A 13286-nucleotide genomic window follows, 5' to 3' on the forward strand; every position below is an offset into this window, starting at 1 on the left:
TTTTCTGTATAATGCGAATATACATGCGATTAATAAAATCGAGACGAGAGTGTGATGCTCAAACACAGGGTAGTGTATATCATTGATTTTCACTGAAATAGGAATTCGAGTTCGAAAATGTGTTATCACCTCAATAGAAAGGACACCACTTTTCTTGAGATGATGCCGCTTCGATCCCCGATTGTATCAAGACTTGTAATAAAAGAAGAGAAGATCGAACACCAAACGGATCACCGGAGATAGAGCCAGGACTTCGCGTTAAAGAATCTCGAACCGGATGCAGAAACCTTGCCACCAAAGAATACAACTTCGCCAAGTGTGTCAATGAGCATAAACATTTCTGAGGAGTGAGTGCAGGTACATGTTTCTTTATTCACAATTCGCAATAACTAACCATACACACCAGAGTTACAATTATAAGCCAATGTTTATGTTCCTTATCTGTATATCTCAAAGATTGCTGACTCTGTACACCCAAGAATCGATCTCAAGTTTTAACACCGGGTTTATTGTTTAACCATCCACACACCCGAATTTACCCAAAAGACTCGATTAAATCTCACACTTCTTTTTGTACTAAGTTGAGTCTCTATATTAGTTATATATTCTCAAGTTATGTATTTTGTTTGCAAACCCTACATGTATCCAATGGCTTAATTCCTTTAGTTTTAGGCCAAATGTAATTCCAGCTATATTGACATAGCCCGAAAGACAGTTAAAGATAGTTAATGGGACTTCCACTTGGGGCAGTCTCTTTTATGAATCGGAAGCATCGATTACGATATAATGTAAACATAAACTAGTTATTTGAATTCCATTGTTTTTCACCTTGCTTTGGTGCTGTATTTTATTTATTTATTTATTAACGTATTCACGTACCACTTCTGCTGAGATAGGTTTAAATTACAATATTTGAGAAATGCAGGCAGCAACTTTTAATGTGATATGACTATTCTAAGCTCTAGTGTGGCTATTAATGAAGTATATGCCATTGGTAAATCATTTCTCGGAGAAGAGGAAAGATATCATTGTGTCAAAGTCCTAGCTAGTCAGTGACGGGTTATGTGCAAAAATTCATGTAGCAGTGATTTCCCATTTTGAGCTCCGTGGCTTTTTCATAACAGTTCATTCCAGTGGCTCACAAGTAATTGCTGAAGTTGTCTATGGTTTTACGTTTGTTTTGCTGTTTACATCTTGCTTGAATCACTTGGAACTGTTCCGAAATATCCACTTTTTCAGCAGTGAATTTTCCCAGCCATATATTGTATTATAACTACCATGTAAGCTAATATATATATATATTATATGTGAAAAATGCTATGTCTCTAGCAAGATACGATACAGGAGTAAGTCTCTGTTACATAATACTTGTAAATTTTTAATTTGTATTTATAGGCCTGTCGATTTAATACAGATTAAGAAAAATATCGAAACTGGTGTCATCCGAACAACAGCTGAATTCCAAAGAGATGTGATGTTAATGTTCCTGAATGCCATAATGTACAATTCAAGTGACCACGATGTCTACAAGATGTCAAAACAGATGCAGATGGAAGGAATGCAACATATACAGGTACTTTTTTTTTTTCCAAGTTACGTTTGATGTAGCGATGTCCCAAACCCAATGTTCAGTTTTGTTTGCCTAATTGTCCCAATGATTTCATAAAACTGGATCTCTTAAGATAATATACTGCGTTGTTGCTGTCCCTCCTGTTGAGAGAGGAAGGACGTAAACTTAAAATTTTAAAATGGAAATAAGGATTGTATTGTATATCATTGGGAAGCGTATTTCATACCTAATGTGTTGTAGAATAAAAAGTCTTAGTAAACTAAGTACAGCTTAACACACGGATTGCATAAATATTACTTTTAATAGGAATAAAATTCTGTGTTCAGTCTTACAACTTGTGAACTGGTTGTGTTTTATGTATGTGTATGATAAATGAAGGTAACATCCAATTTTTCTCACACTACAATCTTTATATGTTCGAATTGAATAAAATTCAGAGAGAAAAATATTCGCTGAGTGGACTAGGTAACGTGATACATAGGTATGGTATGCCAGAGACCCGGGTTCGATAACTAATCCAATCGCATGTTTTTCACTCTAAAATTTCCTCTCATTCCTTCACTCTTTAAACAGTGCTTATGTTCTACTTGCGAATAACATGATGCATTCAATAAGTTTTCTGCTGCTTTTGGCTTGTCATAAGTATCCATTAACTAATAATGTATTCTTCCATTTTTCAAACGATACAATTCTTTAGCCAATTTTCACTAATTATTTTACAGAAAGCACTAATTAGAATTTCTATACACTAATTTTTCCATTCAGCTGCCTGGGATTCTGTAAAATAAAGAAACTGTAAACTAAGTCGTTTGCTGGTAAATAAACGCCCTAAAAACTTTTTAAACAAATTAACTATCTAGACGTCTTTAACCAGTAAGTTACATTTCAGTACTGATTTAGTTGTAGTAAGCTGTTGTACCGAAATCGTAAGTATGTCCTGAAATAAAGTGCTGTTAAAATAAACCTATGTTGTGTTGTTCAACGCGTAGACTTCGTAGTTAATGTTCCAGATGACAATTGATTATTGTGTTCCATCTCTTGCCTAGTTGCTTTTATCAAGACTCGAATTAGAATTTTTTTTGTCCTTGTAAAAATAGATTCATAAATATTTCCCTTAATGAACAAATTCGTTCTGTTACTTTAACATCATTAATTTAATGTTGGGTGCATAGAGATGTTATCACAAGCTTAAAAGTGTGGCCATCTTTTTTAACGTCTCTGTATCGCTCTTGATCCGTAGTGGCCATATTCCGTTTTGTCATATATATGTTGAATTCTTTGTAAATACTGTACTTGCTGAACTGCTGGTGATGATAAGTGCTCCAAGTAAAAATTTCCGCAATTATTAAATTACAAACGTACACCAAGATGATGAATCCAAGTGAATATTGACAATCATGTTTCAGTTTAGTTCCTTAATCTGTTATTCTCAAAGTTCTTCCTCCGGACTTCTATACCCCTCAGGAAAAAATGGAAGAACACTTAGATTAGCATCCTATCAACGAACTACTCACTTGGTCTAGCCATCAGTAATACCCTATCTCACTACACTCTGTTTTCCCATATATCTTTGTCAATTTCTTCTCTATATTTATTATTATTTTTCATACACACTTTTCATTCCGCGTTATCTGTCATTATTTTACACTTAAAAAAATATTTTTTTCTTTGTTATCAACTTTGTATTTTTTTAAGTAGTTGTCTTTATATATTTACCCTATCTGTCCGTGTGTGTCCGTCCGTTCGGGAGACCAAAAATATCAAGAACGACTTGGTAGCTCACCATCAATTTTGGCCAAGAAGTAGAGGGTCAAAAATTAGGAATTGGAAGTAACTTATATAGCGGAAGTGGTAGAAATTAACTATTTCCGGTTTTAATGTTTATCACTATAAAACGGTAACATATAGCAAATAGCTGTTTTCTGAAATCGTTCAAGCGTCCAAAGAGTACATTTCATCGTCATCCTTAAACTCTACTAAAACCGGAAGCTATATAAGCCCTACAAGTTCCGGTTTCAATATTGATTAACATAGGGCAATATTGATAAGCGATAATGGTAAGCGATGACGAGAAATTGCAATTTGGGGTTGATTTAGCGTTCTAAGAACACGTACCATCTTCTCTCTTAACTCTCTTTTCAAACCGGAAGTAGTGAAAAGGATATTGTCCGATCAATCATAGCGTCCCAAGAATATATTCAATTTCCACTCTAATATCATTCAGCTTCAATATTTATTGAGAAAATATCACGCCATACAAACTAAACTCCGTCACCACTTGACACTGCTACTTGTTCTATTATTATTATTATTATTATTATTATTATTATTATTATTATTATTATTATTATTATTATTATTATTATTATTATTATTATTATTATTATTATTCCTTTATTATTTAAATATAAATTCATGAATTCATTTATTATTTCTTCATCCCGAGTCCTCTTAGCGGCTAACCCGTCTCGTAAGTTTACTCCCAACATTCTCTACTTTAACCCCTGGTTGTACTGTCACGTAACCGCATTCCAATATGCCATCCACTTGGATAATTGAAGCTACTTTCGTGTTTAATTTTTTCCTTCTTTTCTTGCTGTTTTGTTTCCTTATTTTATGAAGCGTTTTATGTACTTTTCTTTTCAGTATTGTGTGATAATGTTGTCACTATATCCAGGTAAATAATTAGTTTCTAATGCCTGTTTCGGAATTTCTTCTTCCAATCATGAACTTGGGAGGTTGTTGATCACATCAAAGAAAACTCTATATATAATTGGTGAATGCATAATCGGGAACGTATTCAATATATTCCTCAAAATAAATTAATTAAATTTTAACTTTCGTTCTTTGCATGGAATATAGGATTTCCTAAATACCCAAATGTTAGTCCAGGCGTCTGAAACACCAAAGAGTCTGCGGCGAGAGACAAGGGAAGCTAACAAGAGAACAGACTCTGCGTCATCTAGCACAACGCAGGACGAGACTCCTGAGACACCTGAAGCCAAGGGAGGAAAACGTAAACGTGGAGCCGTGACGCCTGCAGAAGAAAAAGGTGCCAAGAAAAGGAAAGTAAGTGTACTATTTTCTTTATGATTAGTGGGTAATAAGTTCTTTATTATCCGCTGTTCTTGGTATATTACAGTCGTTAAAAAAAGGAAATGTAATATAGTGTTGACAGTGGTCCAACCTTCGTACCTCAGGATTTTATCTATTTGCTGAATAATTTCGATTATCTCAGTAATCTTGATCGCTATCAATTCTCGCTGCCTCGTTGAAAAACGTTTTACTCTCAAATCTGTTACTGTAATTAAGGGGGACTATCCTATAAAAATACAAGTGAGATCCCAGAGTATTCCGAAAAACATGTGACTACATCACTAATTAGCACTTGTTAGCTGTCACATGACACTTTAACATCTGTCTAAAAATAAGTTTAAAAGCGCGTGGTCGTAAAATACTGTAGGGTTTTACTTTTATTTTATAGGACAGTATATTTAGTTACATTAACAGGTGTGGGAGTAATTTCTTTTTCACCGCTGAATCCGGAACTGATGGTAGTCAAGGTCACCGAGATGATCGAACTTATCCAGTAAATAAGACGAAATCCTGAGGTACAAAGATAGATCCATTGTTCTTATACCTTAAGCAGACTTATTCGCTTCGTTGCAGATTTACACTGAACTGGGTTGTGCTTGTGGTTCGTACGAGGATTCTCTATAGTAAACACCAACAAGGAGACACCCAATAGAACATGGACCTCGTTCCCATCTCTTTAATATCCTGATGAAATCTCTCTTTGTGTTCTTCATTCAATGCCTCTATGAAAAGTATGAAAGTGCAGAAAATATAACCTCAGACTCTTGTTACATTTGAGATCTGCAACGTTTGGAACGTAGAATTCTCAGTCAGTTCGTCTCGGTCGTCTTCGTCACTACTCAAAAACATATTAATTATATCTTAAAACCTCGTGCCTGAAATTTGTACTTATTCATGCTATTTCGTACGCAGAATTTTTTAATGAGCTGGAGGCTGTCAGAAACACCTTCAAAGAAAAAAAGATCGGTAACGAAGTGTGCGTTGTGCAAAGCTATAACAAACCGCTTCGTTTTCCGTAATTTAATATATAAATGAAGTGCGGTAGGGTGGGGGATTTTCTGTAAGTCAATGAGAAAATTTCTAAATATTTTGACCCAGCAGTAAGGCCTTTGTTTTGGGCTAGTGCACAACTGTCCAGTGCCCTTACCTAGCTCTACTCCGCATTCACACAGAAGCATGAAAACTTAGTGCGTCCTCTTTGTTGATCAAATATACTGTCCACCTGTAGACCACATTAATGAGCGGTATTAAAACAGAAAAATGGTACGTAAAGACGAAGCGTTAGCTAAAAACCGTGGTGCATGAAAACTTCACAGTTTGCTGCAAATGACCTGCCAATAATGGCAAAATTCCGATCATGATAATGTAGACGGCAGCACACGTATTACAAGTATATTTGTCTAATCCCCCCCCCCCCTGTCTCTCTCTCTCTCTCTCTAAAATAATGAATAAATTTTGGTCTAGTTCTTAACGGATATTGAAAGAGCGATTAACGCTGAAGCCAGTTTATTACTATTGTTGATATATAAGATTGTTCTATATAAGATTGTTCTAATTCTAGGTTCTAATTTGGGGGTGTATAGCGAGAGATACAATAATTAAATCTCATAAATCAAACTTAAAAAGAGTTTTAATAAAGATAATTTTGAATGTGAATTTATGTGTCTTTGAAGAATTGTCTTATGCACTTGGTAATCCTAGTACAAACAGATTTCTCTAACACATACCTGGTATGTTCTGATGAGGATGAAACTTCCAATTCCATGCTTTTGATTATTGCTCAGCTCCGATCCTGGTATAGTTCTTGTTGGTGGTGAATTATTATCTCGGAGAGAGAGTATTGATGACTAGTAGTCCTTTACTAGTCGTATAGTGGTTATGCCGAACACCCGCTGTTTCGGCGGTGTTAAAATTGAAAGAAGTAGAGAACTTTTCGTTATGTCCACGATGACGATAGACAGAAATGCTAAACCAGCTCCACGAACTACCTAAACTGCATGAACTCCCAGCTCTGTCGGAATTCCCCTTTCTTGAACTTACTTAATCTTTTATATCAGGATCTTTGCTGAGGTTGATAATCTAAAAGCTTGTATACGTGACGTAAAGCGACATGCAGTAATGAAAATATTCCGAGTGCGGGTTCCAGAAGTTCCAGAACAAATTTCAGAATTTAGAAAAAAAGAAATATGTCAGTGCTAGCTTTTCGTAATGAGTTATGTAAGTAAAGCTGTCATAAGCGCATAAGACAAATTCACAGACATGATTGTATAACAGTTGCATCGTGATCTAATTCTTCAGATACAGTTGTTTACAAATAAACTTATTTCCGTATTTTCTTATTTCATGAACCAAAAATGTGAATCAGATTTAACTAGAAAATAAAATCTAAGATTGGTACTGCCACACTATTATGAAAAAGCCCGCTCTTCATACATATCTTCTTCGAGTCAGTAAATAAACTCATGGTTCATAAAATGTTCTTAGATGACCGGCCGGAAATATCACAATATACAAGTTCTGTTTTCATTTTTAATTCACTTCACAGTTTCTCTGTATCAGTAAAAGATAGTAGCTGCTACAAGATTTTCCTTTCAGTCTGTAACCAAAAAAATGTACTCGTTTCTTTAGTTAGACCCAGGACACGTATTAAATCATTCCCCATTCGTGGCTGACAATGTTCATTCAATCTTCTAAGTCTGGTGAAAAATTTAGATTATCATTTTCAGTATTTAGTTTCAGTATCTGGTCATGTAAATAGTATTTAAATTAAAATATAAGCTGTGAGTTCCTTGTTTTCTTATTAAACACAGATATTTCATAGAAAACAAAATATCAATCATTATAATTGTGTTACTCACGCCAGACATAGGAATACCAACACCTGTGTGCCAGTATCTGAGGTATTTTACGCAAGATTTACACACAATATGTGGAGTCCACCTTCTGTTCTGAGATGTCCTCATTTTAGAATATACTAGATACAAACTTTGACAAAGGGATGGTGTTTCCTTTCTGTCACTTCATCATAAACTACAATGTAACAGAACCTACGAAAAGTTCATACATGTTCTTGTAATTACATCATTCGAGCTTGTCATTTTTATCATTCATACAAAAGTGACAGAGGCAATAGGATTAGAAGAATAGGTGCTTGCTAAACTACGAAACGAAGCAAAATAATTTCTGATCCTGGTGCGTTATGACTTCTGTGGAGGCTCATGAAGTATGTAACAATTTTATAACATAGTTGCTAGTCTCAGTTAAATTAATAAACAAAAGAATACACAATGACAAAATAAAACTAGAAACGCTACGTCATTAAGATTATTCAAATATAGTGCTGTAAAAAATATGTTGCGTGAAGTGCCGAAAATAATATTTTAAATATGAGTACTTAATTTGATTTGATTTGTATTGTTATCATTGGTGATGCTAAATGCATTGTGAGACATTTCTTAATATCTTTGGTATAAATGACTGTGCAATAAGGCAATATAATCAGGCGGTATACATACATATAGTAGTATGTATGTTTGCAGTATATACAGTATATAAGTTTTCGTTTCGCAATCAAGGTTATTCTTAGAAATCTAACCAAACTACAATATTATAGTGAATTTCATACAATACTGTGAGTCAGATTTTACACCTCAATTACTTGCACATCTTACTTACTTTGAATAAACATCATACTGAATCCATCAGCTGTGCTATACTATGAACATAAAGAATCATACACAGTTTCTTAACCATAATCATAAAATAAACCATGTCCAAAGACAAGAGGTCGTATACGTTATAACCTTAATTACATATACTTCAAAAAACTGATAAAGTTGTCCATTTTTGTTGTTCAACTACATTGAGCGTTGTTTCTATCCCAGTTATGATTAGGGTTGTGAGTGTGATAATTATTTAATGCGCCCCATGACCACGAGTTTGTTACAGTTACACAGTCATTACCTTCAGCTATATTGGAATTTACATTCAGATGTGTAGAGGGCGTGTCATTTGAATCATGTTTTCAGCTATTACAGGGGGCGCGGTGGCTCAGTGGTAAAGCGTTCACCTCCGGTGCTTGGGGTCCCTGGTTCGATCCCAGCTCACGCCATGTGGACTTTGTGGTGGACAAACACCGTGGTCGTTGGTTTTCTCGGGGTTCTCCCGTTTCCTCCCACTTTCTTCATTCCACCATTTCACTCATCTCTCATCATCACCGTCTCCTTTAGCCTAACCGACATAACCGTGGGACGTAAAACTTAAAGATTTCATTTCATTTTTCATTTTTTCAGCTATTACACCAAACACCTATATCATCATACGTTGGCAAGACACACATTCTTCCTCCCTCTCATATTTTTTCTGCCTTCTAAATGTTCATATATGTTAAGAAGGCATTTAAAAGTATATGAGAGAGATCTTTTTCGGACAAAGAAACCCAAAACCTTGCAACGGGTGTTCTGCAGAGATAATAATAAAATTGAAAAAGCATATTAACATCTTCGTTGTCATAACTACCAACAAAAAAAGATGTGTAGTAGTAGTTTAAGATATTTACAATATGGAAATCGTCACATGAAGTTACACGTTAATATTTACATTTTATAATGTTAATCTTATTATTGTTGTATAAGTTAGGGTCGAAAATGTATTGTAGTTTACACACTGACCGAATTTAAAGGTTGCAAGAAAAGAGAGAAAAAAAAAAATGAAAAGAAAAAGCAATTTCCTAATTGATAAATAGGTTGACTTATTGTGGAGGAATCGTTTAGATTACCTGTAAGTTGCTTTGAAGAAATAAGAGCTTGTTTTAAGTACTTAATTGCCAAAGAAATAGTTTTCCATTTCAACCAATACTCGAATTATGGTTCTTCGGTTGAAATAGAGTATTCTTTAAGTGTTATCTTAATTCAGTGTTACTGTCTACACAATTATGCAAGTGGTGGTTGTTCTTGGCTTTTTTTATTTAAGGTCTTTCAATTGGCGACGAAAGTGGGATTCCGTAGGCAATTAAGTATTTAAAACGACCTTCTATAATGGCCAGTCGTAAGTATTAAAATCTTCGGGCACTAAATATACCTGTATTTGGTACAGTACAATAAAATCAGGTTAGCATTCGAAGTACAGCCCCTCATGTTGGACTGTCTACAACCACCTTCCGGCCAGTCCCTCGTTTTCACATCGTGTGCTTAGAGACAAAGAAGTCAGTTACTACTGTTTCCAACTCTTGCTGGTTGGTAAAGCAATGTGATTTCATTAAGTGTGCCATGTACCGAAACTTGTAGTAATGTGAATGGACAAGATCAAGACCATATGTTAGGTGCGGCATGAATTCGATGCCATCAAGCTCCTGAATTTTTTGTTGCGTTTTTCGAGCTGAGTGTCGTTTATACGTTATGCTGTTGCAGCAGGACGAGCTTTCGGTGCACCAATGCAGGATATTTTTGGCGTGGTACAGCATACATTCGCTCCAACTGTTCAGAATAAAGGTCGGTTGATGGTACTACCGTTTGGAAGGAACTCTTAAGTGAATTACTGCCTCATAGTTCCGACACACATAGAACATGACTTTATCCTCGAAACCTCCCTGTTTGACGACCAGTTGTGAAAGTTGGCCCTTGCTCAGCTACTGTTTTTGCACATTCAGAGTTCGTAAAAACATCCACTTTTCATCATATATAAAAATCTTTCCCAGGAAACGCACATCACTCACATTTTGCAGCAATTGTGGCAACGCTGCTAGGCATGAGCTAGGATCAATTCATGTGACACAATGCGCCAGCTCCTGATACTTTCTCGAAAAATGAAATCTTCCAGTTTTACGTCCCACGGTTATGGAGACGGTGATGATGAGAAATGAATGAAATGGTGGAATAAATAAAGTGGGAGGAAACGGGAACCCCAAGAAAACCCATGAACACGGTGTTTGTCTACCACAAAATACACTTGGCGCGAACTGGGATCAAACCAGGACATCATGCTCTAGAGGTGAACTCTGTACCACTGAGCCACCCCGTAGTTTTCTCGAGTTCTTGAAGGTGACGCGTTACAGTTGACTAAAACTTGTCGAGTTGGTTTGACAGTAGTGTGCTGGCGGATGGATTTTCGTCAATTCTGTGTCGTGAAACCTCGGAATGTCTTATCCTGGGACCTCTGACCTTCGAGTTTCACTGATCTTCGACATTTTTACAACCTGCACGAAATTTCTGGAACCAACTAGTTGCTGTGCTCTAGTTCACTGCAGTTTTCCCTTTCGCATGACAAATGTTTTGGATTGCTCCTGCAACATTATGCTCGAGTACGATTTCATAGAGTAACAGTTCACGTATCAGATGTTGTTGAACACTCATCGTCACTGCCACTAAAAAATTGACTGAAAATACTGATAGAATGGCTGCCTCCGTGTTAAGTAGTCCACTTGCCAGCAGTTTGACATTATACTTACATCAATCACGACGTATACACGCGCCTGCTGTTTGGACTGTGGAAATACTGCAACACTTATCCTTGTATTTCTTTAAAGCAACAAGAATCCACACGACTCATCCAGAATAAGTCAACCTATTTTTCAATTCATTTTCTTTCCAATCTTTAAACTCGATAAAATAAGATACATTGTTCGTCCTAACTTCAATTATATCATGAGATTATGTACTCACTTGAGAATATTCTTTTAATTTATCTCCATTGGCTTATTCCCACTTTTTAATCGTGAAAGTGCTATAAGACGTGTAGCAAAAGTCGATATTTATAATGGTTAATAAAGTTTAAAGCAATGGAGAGGAGCACGATTTGAGCTTATTGGTTTATATACCGGTAGAACTCAGGTTTTCAAGTAGTTTATATTTACAAATGTAGCATTTAATTTATTTCTTAGTTGGAATCTTAAAACAAGTATTTGTTATTTTTTGTAGGTTGAAGACTGAATCCGCTATAAGTAAGGAATTCTGGTTTCTGGTTGAATTATCTGCAATTGGTAGCAGCATATTAAAGACTGGCTACCGTCTTCCACCAACGTTGTTCACGTGTTTTAACCCAATTTTAGATCTCATTTACTCCTGTGATTCTTCCGGAAAGTTTTATAAAAACCTAATGAATTGAGGATCTAATGTAATATAGCAGACTGCAATGAGGATTCATCTTGGTAAAGATATCAGTAGTTTCCGAATTTCAATTAAATTTTTTTGTATTATACAATTTGCCCAATGTACTTAGTAAATATGTCGTTTTATTTCTAATTACCGTATTATATTGATTTTAATATGTCAATGCAATCTGTGAGCGCTTGTACATATTTTTGGTAACACAAGTTCACAATATTACAATAAAGAAGTTCTTTTGTAATTTTTAAAATTTATTATTTTTTTTTTTTTAAGATGACCCTATATAGTTCTTTGTATTCTTCTTTTTTGTTGAAAGTTCTTATTTAGCCTGAATAACTAAATAGTTAGCACCATCGCCTTTTGATAGCCATAATACCGGGTTGAAATGGGACTTAATATATATTACACATACACTCTGAGCCCGGGTCTGTAGTCAGAAACAAGTATAGCAATGTGATAATACAAAGCGTAAGTGAATCAAAACTCGTGAATGTATATATATATACAAAATATTTTATTTTAGACATCGAATTTTTGCAGTGTGTTGTTAACATTGTTAAGAAACGTATTTGGTAAAAATAGAATATATGGAAATTAAACGTTCTTGCCAAGTCTTGATAACGCCGAAAATTTGACGTGTAATATAATTCTTTTTGAACGATCTATGTGAATTTGGAGGAGCAAAAGTGAACACCTTGTTCAGCCGGTTTACATTAAAATTGCACTATGAGTACAGTTAAAATTATTCGGTATTATACAATATTTCGGAAGTCGAGGCAAATTTAAGGAATTTCATACTTTCTTCTTGCTTGACAGTCCACAAATCAAATTCAATTATTTATTATTTTAATTTCTTGAATCATTATTCGCGCATTGGCCAGAAATATTACTCTACATAATGTCAGGTTATTCCACTAGCTGAATTGGACTTAGTTCTCTGCAAATATCAGCTAGTTTTGTGTAAATAAAATTATCGAATGCATTTATTGGAAACCATTGGGAACAATACATTAGCGAATGAGTGAGGGAAACTTAAAAGAGATTTTGAAGAAATGTAATACTTTGAAAAGTTACGGTCTCAAAAGAATGTCACGGTATTGCTCCATTTTATTTACGTACTTATTCGTGCAAGGATACATGTTGCTTGGGTTTTTTCAATGCAAAAAGAAATATAAAAATTACAAAAGGTGACTCTTTGGATATAAATGGCTGTCTTTTAAAGTGGAATTGGTATTACCACAAGTAAACATTAATACAAGTTAATAAACAATTATTCAGATCTTTACCTTAAATCAAATCTATATTCAAATCATACCTCCAACTGAAAATGGAGCACTTAACTCTTTTCTCTCAGAAGATGACGTCGAATTGCTTCCTGATGGTACTGAGAAATTTCCAATAAGAAGTATTTTGAACGAGTAAAAATAGTACTTTCTTAACGGTTTTTTAACTAACTGTAATGGTATTTAGCATAAAGTGAACATAAAATAAATTTAGTACATACTTTTTGGCTACTT

At 34.9% G+C, this 13286-nt stretch overlaps 1 protein-coding gene across 3 annotated transcripts in view; it reads left to right on the forward strand.

Annotated features, from left to right (window-relative positions):
- The window catches only part of Brd8 (Bromodomain containing 8), a 108167-nt gene extending 96148 nt beyond the window's left edge, over positions 1–12019 (forward strand). For all 3 annotated transcript variants that reach the window (XM_081734319.1, XM_081734320.1, XM_081734321.1), the window contains 3 exons: positions 1396–1573; positions 4433–4639; positions 11581–12019. In XM_081734319.1, the coding sequence (XP_081590445.1) occupies positions 1396–1573; positions 4433–4639; positions 11581–11592 (397 nt within the window). In that variant the 3' untranslated portion in view covers positions 11593–12019. The remainder of the gene's footprint in view (positions 1–1395; positions 1574–4432; positions 4640–11580) is intronic.
- Positions 12020–13286: the final 1267 nt, after the last annotated feature.

The sequence above is a fragment of the Thermobia domestica genome, chromosome 12, assembly GCF_964235325.1.
Source record: "Thermobia domestica chromosome 12, izTheDome1.hap1.1, whole genome shotgun sequence".
Classification (NCBI taxonomy): Eukaryota; Metazoa; Arthropoda; class Insecta; order Zygentoma; family Lepismatidae; genus Thermobia; species Thermobia domestica.